Here is a 22,686-nt window from a genome sequence, read left to right as displayed (position 1 = left end):
ATTCAGTCATGGGAATCGGAGAGAAGGATGTCTCAAAGTGCGTAATGTAAGATAGAAGGCAAATCTTGGCGATGTGTCTCTGCATCTTAGAACGAGAATCGGGTGTGATAGTTCTCGTACTATAATAAATTATACCTTTTACTTGCAACTCTCTTCTCCTTCACATTATGTCCCTAGACTCATACTCTCGACCGTTCTTCGTCATAAGTCATGTGAAATGCCGTCGTCTTCCTGATAGCTCGCCTGTCCTCCACCTCCTCGCTCGGAGTCCTTACACGCCTTTCGTCGGCGGCTGTAGGCAGGATATACTCCTCGCTCGTATCGTCCCCAACCTTTGGTCTAGCATGTACACTCGTCAGATGAATTCCGTTCTTCTCTTCGCGGCCCTGGTACGGGTGCCAGTCGTTGCGGCTCGTACCAGCGTGGATAAAGTTGCTGTTGTTCGTTCGCGGTGCGGAGCCTGTGTTGTAGCTGCCGGCAGACGAGCCTTTCTTGGTTGCGAAATATGTCGGGAAGATGTAGGTCAAGGGAAGACGGCACATTGGCAGGCAGGCGCAGATGATGGCGACGTTATCTTCGACGACTGTCCAGAGTGTGGAGGCGATGTCGACTGCGTCAATAGGTAAGCATATTTGGAGTCATAAGCATGGAGTTTTTGCATCACTTACAAGTGGTGTCCGGACTGGTGGTGGAAAAGTTCAGCGTCGTCATTCGTAAGATACTCGTGATGGTGACGAAGAGTCCCAGGGCAAAGACAATCATGAGCAGCCTCTTCTGATTGAGGGGGAGTTTCGACTGCCACAGGACGTGCTGTGGCAGTGCCATGATAAGGATGTCGGTAGCAATAGAGAATCCCGCATTCGCATACCAGTTCATGGTAAGCGAGATACATTTGCCCGGAATAGTCTTGTCCCAAGCCCTCGGGATAGGGGTACACTGCCATATCGAAGAGGCTGAGGTCGCTACCATATAGGCCAGGATGATGCTGAGTAGCATGTAGCAAAGGATCCGGAAGTACCGCTGAACGAATATACGAAGATACAGGAGTAATATCGATGCCTTTGTGAGATTGATAGTGATCTTGTAGAAGATCTGGGCAACGTAGAACAACTGTCAACAGTTAGATGGTTATTATATGATACTTCGCTTCAACCAGACGGTATGAGGTGCTCCTGACTACGTACCTGCAAAGTCATGACCTTATTAGGTTTGGACAGGTTTCTGATGTGCTGCCCGAATCCATACTCGCAAGAGATCATCATCAATATCGATACAGTCAGGCAACAGATCTGGGGAGCGTCAGCAAGGCAACATGATAACCGAGTGTCTTATAAAGTAGACTCACGAAGGAGAATAGAATTGTCCAGTCGTCCCAGCCAAGGCCGGATCTCATCTTGATCCTCGACCAAAACCGGATGCCCACAAAGATGGGAGTGAGCACGAAGAAGACGATGGCCGGCACCTGCACCATGAGCGCATTGCTCTCGCCGGGGATGTTTCCCTCCACCATCGTGAATATACAGTGGTTGATGTCGAAGCCGTGGGAGATCAGGCTGGTCTGATGAGGTTGTGGGCCCCGAAAGGCCAACGGTCTGTGGGCAAGACACCAGGATATCAGAAGATGCTAGACGCAGATCAAGGGAGAGTCCAATAAGCCGGAACGACTGGGTCCCAACGAACGGTTATATGTTCATGCCCAGACCTCTCTTGTGCAGAGTTTGTGGCTTTTGACTAGGGAGAACCCGTCCGCCCAAGTCCGAAGGGTTCGATAGCCTTTCCGCGGTATAAAAGGGGAAGGCGAGAATTCTATTGGATGGCATAAAAGTGTGAAGAGACAACGGCCCCCCGCGTATGTCTGCCGTCAGGCACAAGTCTGCAACTTTCTTTCTTGCCCGCCCTTGCATCGAGACCGAAAAGGAGGGTGGCGTGGAACGGGCGTGACGGTCTGCAGGCTACTGCAGTACTCGGAGAAGTAGTCAAACGTCTGCCAGTATGCGTCTCCATTCCCAAGAAAGGAGGGTGGATAGCCAACCATGAGATTCGCCGAGGGACGAACGCGGGTTTGGGGGCCAAGTGGAGGAAGACCAGGGCTGCGGGTACATGTAGACAGAAAACGGCTGATAGACTAGATTACCGATCGCGAGACGACCAAGACAAAACGAACTCTATATCCTTGCAGTTTTCCGCAGGTCAAGGGACAAGGAGAGTGATCATCAAAGGGTGGATGAATGGGTCGCTGCATCCGCCATCCTTCGCGGTCGTCGCCAGGATCAAATTCTGGCCCGTCCCCAACGTCTTCCACACAAAACATTCGATTCTGGAGCAGTCTTGGTTTGGGTAGAATAGATAGGTAAATGCTGAGGAATACGTTTGTGGTTCTCAGATCAATGTCGAATGAAAGTTTGCTGATGTTTTGATCTGGTTCTACGCCCTGGACTTACGTATGCCATACCGACCAGGCGGAAACTTGAAGAGATTGACCATTGATGGTCCTCGACAAAAAGGCCTGCATGAAAGAGAACAGCCTTGAGAGTCCAAAGGAGATGTCCGACGAACATGTACCTAGCCGGCATCATCCAGGCACCCACATCTTTGTCACTCTTCTACCTTTACATCTCTATACATCAAGGAAGAGGTCTAGACATCGGCATCGGGCAGTAATACCAGTTGGGTTAGGCTCTACCGTACCTGAAGGACGGACAGTGTGCCCACAGCCCAGGTGTTGTTGATGACTGCTGGGAAATGAGGCGCAGATGGTTCTATACCAGTGATCCTAAACGGAGTACAGGGTTTCACATGTCGAAGGAATCGATTCCGTTGCTTTCTTTTTCTCGTCAAACTCTTCAACATCCACCAGATCCATGGTCGGATGTTCTGTCAGATGAGGAAATGGGGCGTGGAGGGTTTATGGGGTTCTGTAGCGGATTCCGGTGGTCCTCTTCCCATAAGATAAGCTGAATGGCTTTCCCCCTTGTTGGTCTGACAAAATCAGCTCACTCATCAGAGGCTTTTCGTGCTAATAATCTTTGTTGGAACTCGTCATGAGGCTACGCCACTATTGACTTGTACCACGTATAAGAAACGCCGCAGTCCGGCTGTTGGCGTAGACTAGATCCTTCGATGGGCACTTCCGAATGTTACTTGCCATTGAGTTCTCGTTGTGGCTTGCAGGTCATCTTGGGTAAACTGAAGTTGCATGCGACCATCAGACAGGTTCGTTTAAAGTTCCCTGCCCATCCGTAGCATCCGGAGGCCCGTCTGTGCGCCCTGGGGCCCGCCGTTCTCTGGGCCCTAATGTCACGGTTGTCATCACACCACAAAAGTATCGTCCGCCTTGTGGTCCCTTTGCGAGGACTTGAGGGGGGGGTTTTGTGGGCTTGGGGGATGTTGGCGCCAACGTCCCGTTCTGGTTCCCGCTCCCGCCAACTCAGTTTGGTGGGATGTCCGTCTGTTCTCGTTGCAACCACCTGCCGCGATTGAGATCTGACATCCGATGCTACTCGAGGTCAGCGATGGTGACGAAGTGTCCGACACTCAGTGTAAGGTGAGGTGGTATTATGGCTGGATTTGGCGAACAAATCACTCGCCCAAACGGAAGAGGCAGCCGTTATTTTGGTCACCGAGATACCCTCATGATGCAGTTACTCGATAGAGCTCTCGGTCAACGGCGCTGAGCTTCCTTTCTGGGCAGCGATGTTCGCTGTGTGGTGTGGTGTGTGCGGATTCCCTCCAGGGACCGCACTTGGCATTACCCAAATTCCGTGGTTCTCCAGGTGTCTTTCGATGAAGATATGCAGGCCTCAGGGCAAAGAATCCTCCTTCGCTAGGCCTTCCCGATTTGGGCATCTTGGTGAGGTAGACAAATATTGTAAGTGATCGAAGGATTGTGATCCCACGCACCCAAGTCTGCTTGTCAAATTGTCCAATGGATAACCATGACACTCCCAGCAGCAGAATCCTAGTGTTCCTGAGAGCTGGCGAGCTACGCTCCCGTGTACCATCGGCCGAGACACCCTTCTGAGGGATTTTCCCTTCCCCCTCTTCCTCTGTGTTCTTCGGTCGGACACTGGCGCCCGCCGCGGATAGCCGGGATGAAGCACTAAAAATGCAAGCATCCCTGTCATTAGCAACAGCTTAAGATGAAGTTGCTGCGGTCTAAGTCGGAAGAGGCTGGTGTTCTTTTACCTGAACATGGCGGAGATCTCGAAGGGAAATTTGCAGATACCTACGTAACGACGGGCGGTTCAGTAGACCGACAGAATACGAGCTCCGAGCCACAAGCCGACTGACTTAGCATATTAGCTTCTGTCTTATTGACGTTCGACCGATGGTTCATGGCACCGACCGACCAACTAAGATCTCGGCCGGTCTGCGACGGCGACGAAGGACGAGGATGTGTTACCGGACGAATGAAACGAACCCCATCTACATTGCAAGAACGTTCGTCTGAGCAATTCATCCATGTACAGCAATTGTGACGAAGGTTAGCATTGATGGCAACCAAAAGTTTGTGCAATACCGATCATGTCTATCAGCGAATCTTCTGTCGCCTCAGCTTCGCATCGCAGGTCGATAAGAACAGACACCGCGCCTCTTCAGAAAGATCAAAGGCTAAGGGGTGTGGACGCCTTTGAGACCTAGAACATGGGTCAGCAAAACTACGCACCACCGCACCTCACAAGGATGCTTCTGCAGGAGATACCCTCCCCTCCCCTCCCATACTTGTGTTGGTGACGACCAGGCCCCTGCAAAAGTCCTTCCATCTCGTTATTCCCGGCTGAAGTCCTGCTGGTTCTATCCGTCATGATCTCAGCATGCTTCCCCAGGCAAGTCATCGCTAGAACTACGCGAACGACGTCAGATCCTACCTTACCTGGGCCAACCGTCGATGTTACCAGTCCATAGTCATATTTACTACTGTAACTCATAGATCGGTGGCCAAGGTTACGGTGACCACAGAGAGACGGACATCATTGACGCATTAAATCTCTTCAAGTCCAACCAAGACACAGGTCAAAACAAACCCGCCTGTGCCACCGACCCGGGCCGTATCCTCAGCGGCCGGCTTGAACGGCGCAGCACCCGACATGAAGAAATGGCGCCAGCCCACCTCACCGTCCGGGGCATACTCGCCAGCGGAGCCGAAGCTGTCAAGCCCACTGGACAGCGGAGATTGGGGTGTCGAAGCCATTGAATATGGATCTCGCCTTACGCAGTTGTGCGGCCCAAAGAGGCACGGCGTCATGACCGGCTTCAGTCTTCCTCCATCCCTACCTCTCACCCTCCCTCCCTCCCTCCCTCACTTCTCCATCTTTTCTGTGCATGTTGCAGCTATTCCATGTCTTGCATGCCCACCATGTGCTCCAACACACGTGTTTGTTCCCGGCAGCTTGTCCGCGCTACCATCGCAATATAAACAGTGAGCGCCCATCCTGGGCTGAAAGTCACGAAATGATCTTCCGCTCGCACGCACCAAGAGTTGGCACTTTGCGCAGGTCAACGGGTATCTCTGGTAGAGTCGACTTCAAGTTGTCATCGCTGTCAAGTAAGTATGCTTTATTTCGCGTCAGTCCCTCAATTGAAGCCAGTCTCAAGCTCTGCGGTCTTGCAGAGTCTTGTTGCGGTCACACTTCACAATGAAGTTAGGTTGTTTGAAACTTCATGATTAACAGGAGTTTGATTGTTTATTCGTCTGTCTGTTCCTTTATTTGGTTATCTGGTTGTCGCAGTGGTAACCTGGTTGTTACATGTCGCTTCCGTCCCGGGCAGGATGAAATACATCTACCTTACGTGGACTATCCAGATGGCTAATCGCATGATGAGACTTCTCATGCGCCACTTTGCCCAGCATCACCTAGCTAACCATACCAAGGTCCGCTACAATGAAGGTCTTCTCCCTCATCGCCGCCCTCGCCGCGGCGGGCGTCGCCCTGGTGTCCGCCCAGGGCACAATCGACGACAACTCCGACTCTTTCCCCGAAGACCTCAACGGCTCCAACTTTACCTACCCATGGCCCGTCAAGTTGTACAAGTTCACCTCCCAACTGCAGGAGCTGGAGATGGCCTTCATGGACATCAAGCCAAAGTGCGCTCCCAATGGAAAGACTGCCGTCCTCTTCCATGGGAAGAACTTTTGCGGCCCGACGTGGGAGACCACCATCCGCGTCCTCGCTCAGTCCGGCTACCGCGTCATTGCCCCGGATCAGATCGGCTTCTGCAAGTCATCCAAGCCTGAGCGCTACCAATTCTCTCTGCAGCAATTCGCGACCAACACCAACGGCCTCTTGAAGACCCTCGGCATCGAGAGCGCCACCGTCATGGGCCACTCCCTCGGCGGTATGCTCACCACCCGTTACGGTCTGATGTTCCCCGACGAGGTCGATGAGATGGTCCTCGTCAACCCCGTCGGCCTCGAGGACTACAAGGCGCTCGGCGTCCCCTACCTGCCCATCGACGACAACTACGTGACGGAGCGCGCCAGCTCCTACGCCTCTATCAAGGGATACGAGCAGGCGACCTACTACGTCGGAGAGTGGAAGGACGAGTACGACACCTGGGTCAACATGCTGGTCAACATCTACAAGGGTTCCAAGGCCGACACCTACGCGCTCAACCAGGCCCAGATCGTCGACCTCGTCCTCACGCAGCCCGTCAGCTATGAGTTCTCTCTCGTCAAGCCCCGCACTCTGCTCATGATCGGCGAGAAGGACAACACCGCCATCGGAAAGCAGTGGTCTCCTCCCGATGTCACCGCTAAGCTGGGCAACTTTGCTGCTCTCGGCCCTGCTGTGGCAGCCCAGATCCCCAACGCGACTCTTCACACCTTCCCCACGCTTGGCCACGCGCCTCAGATCTCCCAACCAGAGGAGTTCCATGACGCGCTTGTTGCCTGGTTGTCCAAATAGATAGCCAGTGAAAAGGCTGCCTTAGACAGGGCTCGGCGAAGGATGCGCTTGAGAAATACGACATAATATTATAATGCCTACACACAAGCTCCACGTCCTTGCCTACCTGATCCTTGAGATTACAAAAAAAACGTTCCAGCGGTCTCGTCCAAGAATCACAACAGACAAGGGTGGTCCCTAATGTCTGAATCTGCGATGAGCAACACTAGTGACAGAGGTTCAGTCAGAAACCGGCAATGCCCAATGAGGGATGTCCACACCATGAATCAAGGTATTGAATATGATGACTTGTTTCGGCAGGCTCTGAAAAGTGCGCCAGCCAGCAGCAAAGTGCATTCATCCTGCATCTTCTACTCGCTGGGGCCAGGTTGAGGCTGGGCTTACGCCGAACCAGATTTCGGAAGCGCCCAATCACGACCAAGCTATCCAGACACCATCGTCTGCTTGACGCCGCACGGGTTGGAGTGAAGCTGGATCGGATTCCGGGACAGTCCAATCAACAGTCGCGTCCACTCTGCATGCCTCCTCGCGTCCCTACCTTATGTACTTGAATCTCAAGTGAATCTCTCCAAAAGCATGGAATATTTATGTTTCAGCTCTCGCCATCAGATCCGTCTCTATGCCGCAACCCAGACTCTAGGGAGCATCATTGCCTCCATCTTCGTTTCCGAAAGAGATCACATATGCTGCGCGCTCTGCTTCTGTCACCATGTCCCATCGGCAACGGCAGCCTGTGATCAGCGAGGCGGAATGGGAGCGGGTGAGATCTGTCATTCAACGACTGTATCTACAGGAAAATATGGCATTAAGCTTCGTCTTGACGGCACTCAAGACCATACACAAATTCCACGCATCGTAGGTTCTGCCACTGAGGAATGCATGCACAGTACAACCACAAATCGAGGCACTAATACTCTCACAGAAAAGCTCAGTTGGAATGGAAACTCAAGGAATGGCACATGTTCAAGAACATGACCGCCCAACAATGGAAGTGTGTCGATGTTCGAATTCGCGAGCGACTGAGCCGCGGGAAGAAGACCAGCCTGTATCTCTCCGGGATTCCATTGAGACCTGCAGCGGTAGAGAAGGCGAGATCGCGTCACTGCCATACATCAGTGGTCGAGAAGTTTAAACCACGTAAGTACTTTCGATTTCTCGCGTCTCGGAGATGGATCAAACATGACCATCACGATTCTCCTATGCTCAGTCCTCTCACTAAATGTTGTTAGCTATGCCCAGGCCATCTTTATCCAGGGACTTTCCACTTATCATACGAACTCCATCGCCTGTCCAAGAAACTCGATACTCCTGTCCCATGCAGAATCTGCCTTGGTTCCAGTGTCTGCAACTCTTGAGCGGTACGTTCACGTCACAACTTGCTGGAGACAGCACCTCCCTGCTATCTTACTCACATGTACGCAGCTTTGACAATAAACATGCCCATACAAACCAGTAACTCTCCATCAGCCACGATTCTTGTGGGAAGAGAACTGGATCGCATTACCCTGAGGAGAACACACCTACTGGATCACACATCAACCCTTGAGCAGACCTTTCAAGCCCTTTATCTACTGATGCCTGAGAGAGCGACAGACAACCATGCTTGCCGAGCAACTAGTCTCATTCAACACTCGCCTCTCGGGTACGTAAACTCCGATGCCTTAGAAACCATGGTCTTTCTTCTATCCAACGGTTTCTGCAACTACTTAGATGAAGGACCATACGAGCGAGACATGATCAACGAAGCGATTTTAACAATGTTTCGTGATATCACTGCATGGAAACTACTAGTATCACGCCAATCGAATACTCTCCCAATCAGCCTCCAGGCTTTTTTGTGTCAGATCTTCGAAAGAGCGGTTCTAGCTTCCGACCTTGCTACCATTGAGTCCCTGGCCTTATCTGGAGTTGACGTCAACCTTCCTCTAGATGGCCTACCGGTACCTATATCCGCCAGTTTCCACCATTATTGTCTAAGAGCGCTCCATTGGGCTGTCTATACGCTCGATATTACCATGGTCGAGCTCTTAATCAAACTCGGCGCGCGTAGTCATTCAGTCGACCTTGAAATGCTTCGGATTGTTTGTGTGGCAACGCTCCACCCAACCCGAGTCGTTCGTGAGCCTTCACTCAGGACCGTGACAGAATGGGTGCTGTCTGTCTACCGATACCAAGAAAGTGACGAGACCGCATCCCGCATCTTGCTGAACAAACTTGGGTCGAGAATTCATTCTTCCGCTACAGAGCTTGTCCTGAAATTTTTCGAATCGAATTTCAAGAGCGCCACCTCACTTGCTCAACTACTCATTACTTCTGTCAAAACCAACTGTAAATTCGCCTTTGAGTGGGTTCTCAAGCACCGAGACTGTCTCAACTACATGAACTATATTGGAGAGTCGGTCCTAGGTGTTGCAGCTTCCATGAACGACTATTCACTGTGTGAACGTCTTCTGGGGCTTGGAGCTATACCGAACCCTGTCATCAAACTCGGTTCTCTCGTTTTCGCCACGCCGCTTCAATGCGCCGCGGCCAGTGCCGATCCGAGACTCATCAAACTCTTGCTGGATCACGGTGCCGATATCGACTTCTGCCAACCCTCTGCAGCAGATTATGCCGAAAGCCCTCGCCGCTACCGAAAACGCAAGGTGATCACCTCGGGCCCAATTTATGAAATCATATCTGTAGGCCAGTTGCGTAGAACTTCACTACAAGCAGCTTTGTCTTGCGGCAGTGAAGAGAACGCCCTGTTCCTACTCTCCCGCGGAGCAAGACTATTCGGGGAAGAGCTAGCGATGTCGATCCGAACTCGCCTGACCTCCTCAACAGAGCAGATACTGGCCCTTGGGGCTCCGCTCACTGCACCAAGTCTTTTTGATGAGCTATCGCCCCTCGAAGCTGCCATCGTGGTCCAAGATTCTCGACTGGCTCTACAAATAATGGATTCAATGGACGTCGCGATGTTCTCGACGAGGACAGTCTTTGCAGCTGTGTATATGGCCGAGTATACATTTGACTGGGTCCTGTTTCGCAAGCTCTTAGAGCTGAGCAAAAATGCTCAGATTACGATCAGCGAACATCGTTGGCTCGGATTGGCGATGTGCCTCGCAATGAGGCTTGGCATCGATGATGTGGCCGATGAAATTCTGATGACAGGACTGTGCCCTTCACAAATGGCCTACCGAGATTTCGGCTACAACATGTTCTTAAGTTCTTACAGACCCCCCAAAGTGTCTTTACGGTTGTACGAAGAGCTATATCTCGAAGCGATTGACGAGGAAATCTGGCAGGATCTGGAACATCACATGCAGCCAGCGACCTTTCATGCACTCTTATCATCACCCAATTGTGTAGCCATATTGTTACAAAATGGCCATCGCTTTAACATAGATTGTTCTGCTGTCGTCAAGAACCCACATGCCCTAGCTATCCTTCCCTTTCTACAAAGAAGCGAGGCCACACTGGACAGAGTGCTTCTAACAGAAGCTATTATTGCAAAATTTACCGCGGTTATTGACTGGTACTTCGCATCTGGAATCGGAATTAACACCGTGCACTGGTTTCAGAACGACAGAGGTTCTGGAACACCGCTTGGAGCTGCTGCCACTACAGGCGACATCCACCTCTTGGAGACTCTTGTGAGCATGGGCGCCGATGTCAATGAGGACCATCGGGACTTTCAGTGCAATCCGCCGTTGACAGAGGCAGCTATGATGGGTTTCTTCGGCGTCGTGAAAAGATTGCTGGAATTGCACGCAGATCCAGACATCCCAGGTGAGGGGATACACGCGCGAACTGCGTTAGAGGCGGCGTCAGAGAATGGACGACTAGACATCATACAGCTCCTCCTTGACTCTGGTGTCTCGACTGAAGGAACCGGCCGTCTCCAGTACATCAGAGCTGTTGTGTTAGCGCGGAAACGAGGGCGCCCCGCCGTTGAAAGGTTGTTACGGAGCTTTCGACGTTGGGATAAAGCTGATCATGAGTTGTTTGACGAGACGTACAACATGCCCGATTATTGCTTTGAAGGAGTTGAGGGCGATGAAGATGACTCTTCTGATAGCGATGAGTTTCAAGACAATCTCGAGCCCCACGAGCAATATCTCGAGTATAAAGTGGAAGCCGAGATGATGATCACGGCAGCAAGTGGAACTAGTAGAGAAGAGGCGAAGTCTGATGGCCCGGCGTTGCCGTCAAAAGCCGCAATGCTGATCAAAGACAGCGAACACAGCGAAGACAGCAAGGCTGACGATCCGGACACTTCTTCTCGCGGAGGAACACACTATCTGCAAGGGATTACAGATACTGAGTGCTCAGAGGTTGATGGTACAGTGTGCAGGGTGGATATGTGCAGTTTGCACGATGATAAATATCGGGAGGGTAATGGCGACGACTGGTTGGAAAAGTATGTTCTTTTTCCATCAGAGACACCTTCGATATCATAGAAATCCCTGTTTTCTCTCCTCTTATTCCTGTGTTTTCCATTTTTTCCTGCTCTATTCGTCACACGCCTCTTCTCTGATTTCAGGAACTCTCTGGAAATGGCGATAATACTAGGCTTATGTAGCACTGAACTCATGTCACGGCAGACCTTGAGAGTATCAGATCAGACGCAGAGTCCATATGCTTTGTTTTGATAGCACTCTAGTTCCCTTCAACCCTTTCTGATTGATCGTGCATACAGCATCAGCTATATTCGGCCGCAAACTTCCTCCACCCGGTTGATCGCCGGAATCCCGACACACCTCTCAGCCCACCGCATACCCATCTCAATCTTTCGGCCCAACTACAAACTCCCGAGTCTCATACAGACTTCCCACAGTGACGCCCCTCTTCTCGGCAACCATGCCCATCAGCTGCTGTCCCACATCCTTGATCTGGTTGTACTCCCGCAGGAGCTTGACGTGCTTCGCGACCACGGCCGAGGCCACCTCGAACTCTCTGCATTCGGCAATACATTAGCAAAGTATCTCATGATGTTTGGAACGCCTCAAGAAACAGTTTTACGAAGAAAACAAAGATTAAACTCTTTGTGGTGACTTACTTGTCTTTTTTAACGTCTTTCTTGTACGGTTTTGGATGGGAATGCAATGCATCACCCAGATCTTGTGTCACTTTGGATTGTGTGTCCCTGGACACAGTTTTCTGCACCTCTTTGAGATTTTCTGACTCTGCTGACCTGGAAACACTCATTTCATGGGCGAATTTCTGCTGTATAATGAAAAAATGGCACTTATTGAGCAACTCAAGCCGCGTCTTGATGTTGACATGAAGTCGAAAGCACGGACCACACACAAACACCCAGCTCACTCAGCCTCAGACTGGCAAGCACAAACGGCACCTGCTTCCTTCAGAGCGACTGAAGAAAAAGCGGACAAATACACGCAAAAAGACACTGCAAGCTTTAATGCTCACTTGGACACCTTCCAGATTACCATGGCATCACTTGACATAGGTAGTTCACAAGTGGCAAAAGACAAGACTATCGTGGGGAAAGTCAAAAGAATGGACGATCTGGGAATCGAACCCAGGACCTACCGCATGCTAAGCGGTCATTATACCACTAAACCAATCGCCCGTTGTTGATAACTAAGATCTGGTGGGCGCCCATGTAATGCCCGCCCTGAGCCGCGCTGCGCAAGGTGAGGCTTCCTCGACAGAGGGCTCGTCTTCCTTTCCCAGCCGGCGCGTTGACCTCGGCGACCGCTCGATGACTTCACCTGAAGGGTTCATGGCAAGTCAGTCAGCAGGGGCCTCATCACCCGCAGCTGCAGCAGTAATCCCCGTCTACGAGTCGAGCTCGTCACTCAGGCGAACAGCTCCTGCACCTCGATTCCCACATGAGTCTGAACTCTCTATGTGAGTTTGGGGGCAGACCGAGCGATTTTGGAGTTTGGACGATAAGATAGCTCCGTACCTTATTGTGGCGGCGGGTCCCTTGGGATAAGGTAGGGCACACCAACGCGTCTTGTCGCGAACATGTCACGTTCAGTAAGTGCCGTCGCGGGTGTGTCAAATGTTAAAGATGATCGTTCGAAGATGAGAACCGCTTGAGTTTTGCGTGCTATGAGGGCCTCGGATGTGCATTAAAGATTGCCAATATTCTGTCATTTTCGTCGTCACTCATTTCACTTTCTGTGGGTAAGAAACCTCATGAACATTCACTTCAAAAACATTCACTTCACCAGGACACTCAAAGATCGTCACATGGTTATCATCATCTCACATGAAGTCTTCATGATTGTAATGCAATTACTTCTCTAAGCACAAGACGCCTCGCCAAGGTTCCCCTCCCAAAATGCCGTGGTATACTTTTCGTCTTCGTAGTTCTTTTTTGTTCGTTTGATTTCCGTCTGCTCTTCTTCGAATATCGCCTCATCTGGGACTACTGGTTGTTCGTCTAAAGGGGGAAAACCCTTGGGGAGGGGGGGAAAGGTGAAAAAAAAAGAGGATGAGACATGGGAGGCCATTGATCGATCGGTTGGTGTTGTTGAAGTGTGTGTTATCAATTCCCATATAATTCAGAAAGCCAAAAACCCCAAATCTTTTTACGGTAACCACCATTAAAAAGACAAAGTACACCAGAAAAACAAAAGCCCGTGGACATGAATCATCTTGATTGAGTGTTTGTGTTGTGACTTATTGCGAGAAAAGGGGGTTTTTGGTTGGTGCGTATTTGTGTGTTTTTGGTGGTTGAACCGGATTTACCGAAAACACCGAGAACGGCGGCGCGGGGGGGTATTGAACAGGATGATGATGATTTTGCAAAGCGAAGCCTTTTCGGACTCACTCCATAAAAACTCTCTTCTCTCTCGTTTGGGCCCCCCAAAATCATCTCTTATTTTTGAATTCCCCCCCCTTCCAATGACCAGCCCATTTGTGCCATCAGCAAAATGAAGAATTTCCCTTGTGAACCGCCCACGCCAATCTAATGAGGAAACGCGAGGAAGAGGACAGAAATGCGCGAGAAATCACCCTCCGAGTCTCTTCATCTTTGGTCGGACTATCGTGTGGGTGTTGGTGGTGGGTATGGTGGCGGCTCAACGGGGATAAAGCCCTCCCTCCTCTCCTCCTCCATTCCCCTCAGACGGGCCGGATCCAAAAAAAAACAATCAACGTCGAAAAGTGATTTGTCGACTACGTTTAGTAGCCGAAGGCCTCGAGGGCCTGCGCCGTCTTCTGGTCGACCTTGGCGTTCTTCTTCGCGTCGGTGAGCTGGCGCTGAGCGACCTTCTTGCGCTCGTAGTAGGCAGCACCCTTGGCCTTGCGGCGCTCCTCGAGTCTGGGGGTTTGTCAGTATTGAGAGACCCAGGGCTAGGTTCCTGGTGGGTGGCACATACCTGGCAACGACGTCCTGGTACTTCCAGCCGACCTCGTGGGAGAGACGGCCAACGGTGCAGAACTTGCGGCCGGGCTGCAGTCTCAGGACACGGAGGGCCTGGGGGACGACCATCTTCTTCTGCTTGTCGTAGGGAGGGGGAACACCCTCGAAGACCTTGAGACGCTCAAGAGCGGCGGCACCGCGAGCAGTCTTGTGGGGGATCATGCCACGGACGGTCTTGTAGAAGATACGCGACGGGGCGCGGAAGTGGAAGGGACCTATAGCGGTCAAGTCAGACATTTGAATGTCCTCGAGTTGAGTATCTCAGCTAGGAGACAGAGCAGAGCCCGGATGTATATGTATGTATGTGTGTTGGCTTACCACCGCGAGTCGGGTTGTAACGGGTCATCTTGCGCAGGTAGGCGTGGTACTTGACTATAGCCATTCATCAGTATATGTTCGATCGGTTCGGATTGTCGGCACCGCAAGTCTCCCGGTGTTCCCAATAGTGTTTCCTCCTCTTTTGACAGACTGGGTGTTGCGACCGGTGTGTGATAGGGTTGAGAGTGAGGGAGAGTCGACATACGCTTGGCACGGAAGAACTCGCCAGAGATGTTGAGGGCCTCGGTGCGGACAACGACGATCTTCTGGCCGTTGAGAAGCTGCTTGGCGACGATGGAGGCAAGACGACCAAGGAGATGGCCCTTGCCGTCGATGACGACCTGTAGAGAGGACTGGAGTCAGCGATCTGTATCTCCAAAATGTGTTCGCGGTCGGCCGATGAGAAAATTCGGGAGTGATTGTTGAAGCGTCGGCGGCGACAGCGGCGGCGAGCTGAAAAGCGAAAGCAGCGTTGACGTGAAGGCGGGCTGCAGTCAAGCGCCATTGTCCCAGCGCATGGTATCCCTCGCTCCCACAAGTATCCCGAAAATCCTCATCGTCGAATTTCGCAGATCCCATATATCTCGAAATGGGACTGTAAAAAGATCATTCGGTAACGAAACTTACCACCGGCTCGAAAGAAGACATCGTTCCTGTTCCTTTAAAAACACCGGTTCGCGGTGTTCTGCTGAAAAAAAGAAGGAAAAGGGGGATTCAAATCTCTGGGCGGAATGGGTGCCTCTGTAGAGATTTGGTCTGCTGCCGTTGGGTTAGTATTGTCGGAGGGTGAGTTTTGGAAGAAGCCGTCGCGACAATCTTGAAATCGGGGCGGGCACACAACTGGGAAGGGGACAGGTCAATGAGAAATTTACACACGCACACACAAAACCCCCCAATGGCAGTCCAGGAAAATGAATGACGCTAGCCCTATGTGGCAAGGCAGTCTCCATCACAAGCGAGGGTTGGGAGTGGGGCCTGAGGCAGCTTAGGGCTGGAAAGACCTACCAGAAGGCGCGCATCCTCTCAGTGCCTTCAGCACCCACAGCGTTAGGTTTCTGCTGACTCACCTTGATTTCCAGTGCGAACTCACCTCGGTGTAAGGTACTGTGGCGGGGCATTTGCTGGCGGCCAGACCCCAATCGACAACTCACCTTGCCCACGTCTGTCACTGCCACTTCCATTCGCCGGGCCTCTCTCTCCGGGTCCCCAGGCTGGGCAGGAAGTGATACCCGATACCGGATTAAGGTAATCGATAACGACCTCTCTGTCTGTCACATGAGATAAGGATACTCGTTGACTAAGCCAACGACGTCAAACATGGCACAATTGTTTGACAGGAGACCGGGATATCCCCACGACCAGACCTCGTCGACAACGTCACGCTGCAGCCCTGCTTCAATAACAGAATGCTGCTATTCCAAGATCCAGATCCAGGACTTGGTAGGCTGTGCTCGGATGCATCATGTGCACAATGGATGGAGTGAAGATCCCAGTAAACTTGGATTGTTTTGCAATTCCTGTCTACGGCATGCTATGCGCCTCTCTGTCTCCTCTGTCTCTGTCTCTGCCTCTGCTTGTCGTCTCTGGTCGCCATTGCTTAGCGTCATCTTCTGCTCAAGTGATGGCCATCGTTGTACAGCATCCTGTCACAAGCTGTCCTCAACTCCCGTCGCATCCGCTATTCTACACGGCATGCCTCTAGATGCAAATCTCGCTTTGATAAAACATGCAGCTTGACTGAATAGAAAACCCTCCACAAATGCTCATCTAGAAGTATTCAACGGAAGTAGGCCGTTATTAGTAAACAAACGTATCGCAGAAACAGCAGGCGCCCTCAACGACACCCCAATTCGCTTCTTTTATGCCTTGAGCCTCGCGTCAAGGCGCTTCAGGACATCCTGAACGGTCTGAACCAAGGCCTTTCTCTTCATTCTGGCCTCCTGGTCGCCTTCCGTCTCCACCTCGTCAAGCTTCAGAAGTACATGCTGCATCGTCGTCTCAGACAGCTTGCGGTGCTCCTCCTCTCTCTTCTTAGGGTCTGTCGGGGGCGAGGCGATGTAGTCCTCACAAGGCTGGCGCAGATCCGCCTCGAATTTTGCTGCAATGGCATCAAGCTTGGCATGGGGGCCGTTGGCCTTGCTGGGGGACGGCGAGCTTTGTCTCTCCTGACCCGGGACACCGAGATTTGATGCGCTGTCCCGCGGGCTGGTGTTGCTGCTTCGCTTCTTGGACTTGCGACCCTTCTTCTTGCCACGGCGCTTTTTTCCGTCATCGGTACCACCGTTGCTGCCCACAGCGCTGCCGCCATCGCCACCTACAACGACCATTTCCTCGTCCGAGTCGTCGCTGCTCTCGGCGTCGACCTCGCCCTCGGGCAGCACCACCATGACTTCGCTGTTGTTCTTGACACCATAATCCCGGACGGGCGCAGCCGGCTCCTTGAGTTGGCGGCCCTTGTAAAGAAGCTTGACGCGGCGCCCACGTCTCTCGGACAGCTCCAACAAGACGCTTACACGGTCTCGGACATCGCGGACGCGCAGCTTGCCGTCGCCAATGGCATACGCGGGGAAGTGGGCGGGGTAGGTAATGCCCTTGTTCTTGATAAGGAGAATATCGTCGTCGGGGACGCTGCCGCGGGATCGGGGGTTGTGAGCGTAAGATCTCGTCGGGACGGAACTACCAAGAGAGGTTGACTGCAGGTCCTCTGTAGTGATGTAGCTAAAGTCTTCGTCCGTGACGTCGGGAACGCCGCTGAGGGTGGAGCCGTAGGGGGATATTTGTTCCCGATTTGTCGACCAGCCGTATCGAGACATGGTGAAGGGGACTGCGAGAAGGATGCAGCCAATGGTGGAATAGAGGATGAGGTTCGGATCGATGCCGGTGGTGTCGGAAATGTATCCGGAGTAGTTGGCGATAGCTTTGGCTAGGCTGGCGATGGACTTGTCGAGATAGACCTGGAGGGTGGTGGGCAACAAGGCGGTGATGTTTTGGAGTGCACCAGAAGATGCCAGAAGAGGCTGACTGGAAGCCACCTTGGCGGGAGTAGGCGGTCCTTAAAGCTAAGGACGCTGAACCGGGAGAGAGAAAAAAGTGGATGAGAAGGAGGGGAGGGGGTGGAGGAGGAGAGAAGAGGTGAAGTGAGGCAAGGTCGAAGGCGACAGCAGTGATTGGTATCGTGGCGGATGGGGTGAAATGTTGATCGTGGGTGTCGGGTGCCGTGGGGATGCCCTCGTCTGGAATTTTCCGACTCGCGGGGTTCGAAGATCAGGCCGTTCTGCAGCAAGGCAGGTCGTACACTACGGCGCAGGCTCTGGTAAGGTCCTTGGAAGGGAAAGGAGTCGACACAATGCAGCAGCACCAAGAGAGAAGAGGGCTGCAGAAGCAGTGGGGTAAATGGAAAAAAAAAAGATAAAAAAAAAAAGAGCTATTGTCTTCTATTCGGTTCAGGTGCTTGGCTGCTTGGGTCGTTGAGAGTTTCGATTCGGCTCCAACTGGCGTCGATGATCACCAGCCTGGGTCAAGGATCCAGGTGGTGGCTCGTTGGCTTTGGTGAGGCTGTAGAAGCAGGACTGGAAAGAAGGCAATGCGCTGTCAGCTTTTGGGGTCCTGGTGGTGGTGGTGGTGGATGATGGGCGAAGAGGCGATGATGAGAGCGGCGGACAGGGATGCGACGAGCGTCCAGTTCTGTGGATGAGGGAGCGAGTGTGGTCTGCGTGAGGAGTGGTTGTGTGTCAAAGGTGGCCCTACGGGACTCGGAGAGGATGACGGCAGAAAGTTGGAGACGACGGCGAGAGGAGAGTGGTCGGAAGTGATGGTGTTGCGTAAGGTTGCGTGGTTGTGAAGCGTGGAAGTGGATGTGGAGGGGAGGTTCTAGAAAAAACCGGGCAAGTCGCAAAGGTAGCGAATGACGGGGATGCGCGCCGAGGGACGATCCGGTGTCATTGGCCGGGCCGAGAGACGGTGCCACGGGTCCTTTTTTGCGCTTCGAGCTATCAAGATACATACACTAGATACCTACACTTACCCTTTCGATGACTGTTATCAGGGGTTGGCTGGCTGGTACTGAATTGAATAGCAGGTTGAGATGGAACAGTTCTTGAAGCCTTCAAATAGTTTCTTGTATAGGCAAAACTGCGGTAAAGAGGACACGAAGCTTGGTTGAGAGTGGCTTGGTGTTTGCAAATACTTAGGTAACTGTCGCCAGTCCGCGAGGATTCTCTGCACGACCAGAACTGGGGCAGGCGGAATCAGCAATTGGCTACGATTCGGCGAGCAGCCGATATTTGCAGGGGCCCGGGAATAATCCAGTCTGACTTTCAAACCCAACCCAGCAGCCATACGCCGTACGGTATACCTAAGATACTCCGTCCACAACGATGACCCATTTCCCTGCCGTGTAAGGTATGTAAGGTATGTACCAGTCATCATGAGGTGGACCTCAAGGCGTGTGCTGCGCTGTAAGGGTGCCCGAGGATGCGGTCAGGCGCTAGACGCGGGTAATCATTGTGGGTAATGCGGATAGATCGATCCTGCGACTTGTGATAGCCTCATATCCTCAGCCTCCCATATGCATTCCTGGGTACCCGTAGGTTTTTCATGCTCCACGAAAAGATGGTGGTGTTCGTAAAGGTAGGTACCTTAATGACAAAAACCTGAGGTGCACGGAAATCCAGGGTCCTCTTATCTTTATCTTATCCTCATCCCATGGCGGTTATCTGATTGCTTACCTCATCTCACGACAGAGGACCTAATGGAGCTTCCATCGCAAGCTTACCTTAGCAGTACGCGCAGACAATCGAGGCACAAGCCGGTCCCTGCCCTGATCCTTCCCTTTGCTCTTCGGCGCTGAGGTGAGCTCATTGCCCATTTTGAATTGGCCTCTTCTCATATCTCTTCTTCGCCGAGGTCAGCAAGTCATCTCCGGTGTGGAATCTCTCTGTCCACGGGTGCCTCTCAAGAGCCCGAACGAAGCTGACAAACCTCAACTAACCCACGGGTACGGGACAACTACCGTAGTAGGTACCTAGGAGGTGTAACACACGCCGAGGCAGGTGAGCTTCGGGAGAGCCGGTGTCTTATAAATCGGGTCTTTGCTCCCAAAGGTATCGAAATTTGGAAGCCACACCACAGTTGTATGGATACACTAAACTCTGTGACCTCCACCTTCTAGAAAACTCGGCTTTTGCTGTCCACCAGACAGACTTCCAGCGGCGGGAGTCCAGAACCTCACAGTCTTCCTTAGGTAATCAGCGTCCCGATTGCATCATCCACTCCCGCCGCCTTCGGCCCCGAATTGCCTTTCCCTTCGCTGCAAGTCCCCGTCCCGCCGCAACTAAACTGAACCGCATCCAGCTCCAGCACAGCACAGCACCAGCACAGCACCAGCACAGCAAAGCACCCCGCCCCTACCTGCTGCCCTGCATTGCGACACTTCCCGTCCATTGCCTGACAAATAACACCCCCCACCTTCTGTCCCTCCCCGTCGCCTGCTGCATTTTATTATATCATCGCCCCTGCCCCTCCTTCTACCTTACTTCTCCCTCCGAAATGGCATCACTATTCAGACGTCTCTTCTCCTCATCCTCGACATCACCAGCAAACATGGCCGCCACCAAGCAAAAGGTTCAGTCCCTCATCGACGACAATAAGGTCGTCGTCTTTTCAAAGTCCTACTGCCCCTACTGCCGCGCCACAAAGTCTGTCCTCGACGAGATCAACGCAGACTACACCGTCCTCGAGCTCGACCAGATTGGTACGTTTTTCTACTCACATCCCATACACATACCTCAAGACAACTCACTAACATCAACACCAGACGACGGCAGCGCCATCCAGGACGCCCTCCACGAGATCACCGGCCAGCGCACCGTCCCCAACAGCTTCATCGCCCAGAAGCACATTGGCGGCAACTCGGACCTGCAGGGCCTGCTCAAGGGCGGCAAGCTCGAGAACCTTCTCAAGGAGGCCGGCGCTCTCAAGGCGTAAGGCACCCAACTTCGTCCTCGGTGTAGAGAAAAGACAGAAAGCGGGGGCAAACATTGTGTGTTTGATTAGAAATCGGTTGGAGAATGCATACAGCACAGAGCACGCTGACGGCTCGAGTTCAAGGCCGTCCAAGTTGTAGCTGTTGCTGCACAATCGTTTAACCCGATGGGAGTGAGAATGGTGGATGGATGATATACCATGGGCTTAAAGGCATAAAGATGGGTGCTTAGAGTCTCAAAATACAAGTTTTCCAAGAAATGACATTGGCCTTTCTTTTGCGGGAAACTCCTTTTGCGAGGATCTTGTCTACTGTGTTGTACATTTTGAGCCGTGACTTTTTGAAACTAATTCTACAAACTTCTCTTCATTCCCATTTTTTACACAACCTGCGCGGCAACGGTACCTACTGGCCTCTCGACAAACTCCATGACGCCGTCGATAATGCTCTCCCTTGCCGGCGGCGAAGCGACCTTGCTGCCCGCAAGCCAGTTCAGCCAAAGCAGCCTCGACACGCGCTCGTCCTGCACCCTGCCGACGCTCTGCCTGCCCATGCTCCGGCCATCATCAAAGACGACCTCGAGCTGGCCCTTCTCATCGCGGCAAAGCAACAGCTCCTTGTTCTTCTGCACCTTGCCGCGGTTGAACAGCCTCTTGAACTCCTTCATCGCCTCACCGAACCCTTCATCTCCATACGCCTCCTTATCAGCAGACGACCGCGCCGTGATGGCCCGCACGAACCCGTCGCGCAGGTGAGGGAAATCGGTATCGCGCACAGGAACAATGCGGAACGCGCTGCGGGTGCCAACCTCCTGCAACAGCGCCGTCCACGTCTCCTCGCCCTCGACGGGGTCAAACAGCTTCTGCTTGAGGCTGTCGCGCTCCGAAGGGACGAGCGTCGTCGCGATGGGGTTGATCTTCTTGGTGAGGTAGTGCTGCAGCTTCGCGACGTCCTGGGTGGCGACGTAGTAGCCCACCATGTACACCTGGATGCTGAGGAAGCTGACGGTGCGGATGCCGAGGCCGACGAGTGTGTATTCTACGCCGTCCGTGTCTTGTACTGTCGCGGCGATGGGCGCTTCCGGGTCGCGGTGGGTTTTGCTTAGGGAGAGGTCGATGGTTCGCGGGAAGCTGGGCACCGTCTTGTTGCCCGTCGGCACGAGCTCTCTGCCTTCTTCGTCGTGGATGACGACCTTGCGCTTGGTGCCGGCCTCGGTGGTGAAGGTCTCTGCCGGCACGGACGAATCGAGTTGGAAGCCGGCGCGCTCGCTTGTGTTGCTGCTGCTGCTGCCATTGTCACTGCTGCCGCCGTCCTCTGCGGCGTTGCGCTTCTTCTCGGCGGCGAGGGCCTTGCGTAGCTTGTTGGCCGTGTATGCAAAGGAGACGATGCCGGCGAGGGCACCGGCGACGAGGAAGTATGTGCGGTCTCGGTCGTAGCTTGAGCGGGCTTCGCTGAGCTGGCCGAGGTTGAAGCGCTCGACGGGGCGGGACGGCGAGCTGCGCTGGCGAGAGAAGAGGGTGCGGCGACTAGTTCGGACGGGCGGCTGCGGGTTCGGCAGACCCCTGGGCAGGGCCCGGAGAGTGCGTGGGCGGAACATTGGGGCAGAGGGCGTGAATCTGATTAGGTATGCGAGTATGTGTGTGAGTCGTATAGGCGGCGAGAGGGAGTGCGCCTGTGGTTGAAGGGATAGAGGCCACTCGGTACTATGGACCGTGTGTGGAGGATTGATAGTCGATAGGTGGAAGTGGGCTGATGGAGATTCGAGATTCTTCAGATGGCGCGGGAGGTTCGGGCGGGGACAGCCGTCAATGGTGCAGCACCTTGGACTGTCGTGTAGACCCGGGCGTGCTAAATCGAATTCGGTGCCGGTCGGGCAGGACGATTCATGGCCTGGTCATGTGGGCGAGTGTAATTTGGCCAATTCGTTTGCACAGACTGGCGAGCTTGGAAAGGCAATGGGGAGAGTCTGATCGTGACGTGAGGCTCGTAATCGGGAATTGCCAGCGTCAGTGTTAACTGAGGTGCATAGCAATTGGAGCTTTCCCCATTGGATCCAGTGCCCTGATGCCCTGAGAAATTGCAGCACGTCAACGAGCGAG

At 52.9% G+C, this 22,686-nt stretch overlaps 7 protein-coding genes and 1 non-coding gene across 8 annotated transcripts; 2 read left to right on the top strand and 6 right to left on the bottom strand.

Annotated features, from left to right (window-relative positions):
* Positions 1-179: 179 nt before the first annotated feature.
* On the bottom strand, positions 180-1,510 carry N0V96_009833 (uncharacterized protein; the record flags this gene model as incomplete). The annotated part of the gene is made up of 4 exons (XM_053197780.2): positions 180-610; positions 669-1,110; positions 1,185-1,289; positions 1,346-1,510. The coding sequence occupies 4 exons, from the start codon at positions 1,508-1,510 to the stop codon at positions 180-182; spliced, it is 1,143 nt and encodes a 380-aa protein (XP_053044711.2).
* A 4,372-nt stretch (positions 1,511-5,882) lies between these two features.
* N0V96_009832 (uncharacterized protein) lies at positions 5,883-6,905 on the top strand (the record flags this gene model as incomplete). Its single annotated transcript, XM_053197781.2, has 1 exon — positions 5,883-6,905. The coding sequence occupies one exon, from the start codon at positions 5,883-5,885 to the stop codon at positions 6,903-6,905; it is 1,023 nt and encodes a 340-aa protein (XP_053044712.2).
* Positions 6,906-11,671: 4,766 nt separating this feature from the next.
* On the bottom strand, positions 11,672-12,095 carry N0V96_009831 (uncharacterized protein; the record flags this gene model as incomplete). Its single annotated transcript, XM_065758762.1, has 2 exons — positions 11,672-11,843; positions 12,082-12,095. 2 exons carry the CDS (start codon positions 12,093-12,095, stop codon positions 11,672-11,674), a joined length of 186 nt encoding a protein of 61 aa, XP_065612529.1.
* A 313-nt stretch (positions 12,096-12,408) lies between these two features.
* Positions 12,409-12,480, bottom strand: N0V96_009830. Its single transcript has one exon. It is a non-coding gene; the product is annotated as a tRNA-Ala (tRNA).
* A 1,565-nt stretch (positions 12,481-14,045) lies between these two features.
* Positions 14,046-15,252, bottom strand: RPL16A (60S ribosomal protein uL13; the record flags this gene model as incomplete). The annotated part of the gene is made up of 5 exons (XM_053197782.2): positions 14,046-14,184; positions 14,243-14,501; positions 14,605-14,658; positions 14,810-14,945; positions 15,232-15,252. The coding sequence occupies 5 exons, from the start codon at positions 15,250-15,252 to the stop codon at positions 14,046-14,048; spliced, it is 609 nt and encodes a 202-aa protein (XP_053044713.1).
* Positions 15,253-16,463: 1,211 nt separating this feature from the next.
* N0V96_009828 (uncharacterized protein) lies at positions 16,464-17,417 on the bottom strand (the record flags this gene model as incomplete). The annotated part of the gene is made up of 1 exon (XM_053197783.2): positions 16,464-17,417. The coding sequence occupies one exon, from the start codon at positions 17,415-17,417 to the stop codon at positions 16,464-16,466; it is 954 nt and encodes a 317-aa protein (XP_053044714.1).
* Positions 17,418-20,205: 2,788 nt separating this feature from the next.
* Positions 20,206-20,589, top strand: TTR1 (Glutaredoxin; the record flags this gene model as incomplete). The annotated part of the gene is made up of 2 exons (XM_053197784.2): positions 20,206-20,356; positions 20,420-20,589. The coding sequence occupies 2 exons, from the start codon at positions 20,206-20,208 to the stop codon at positions 20,587-20,589; spliced, it is 321 nt and encodes a 106-aa protein (XP_053044715.1).
* A 377-nt stretch (positions 20,590-20,966) lies between these two features.
* N0V96_009826 (uncharacterized protein) lies at positions 20,967-22,184 on the bottom strand (the record flags this gene model as incomplete). The annotated part of the gene is made up of 1 exon (XM_053197785.2): positions 20,967-22,184. One exon carries the CDS (start codon positions 22,182-22,184, stop codon positions 20,967-20,969), a length of 1,218 nt encoding a protein of 405 aa, XP_053044716.1.
* Positions 22,185-22,686: the final 502 nt, after the last annotated feature.

Source organism: Colletotrichum fioriniae (assembly GCF_027942845.1).
Source record: "Colletotrichum fioriniae strain IMI 355084 chromosome Unknown scaffold_13, whole genome shotgun sequence".
In the NCBI taxonomy this organism is placed as follows: domain Eukaryota; kingdom Fungi; phylum Ascomycota; class Sordariomycetes; order Glomerellales; family Glomerellaceae; genus Colletotrichum; species Colletotrichum fioriniae.
Note: the sequence above shows the minus strand (reverse complement) of the source record. Positions and strands in the feature narration are given on the sequence as shown.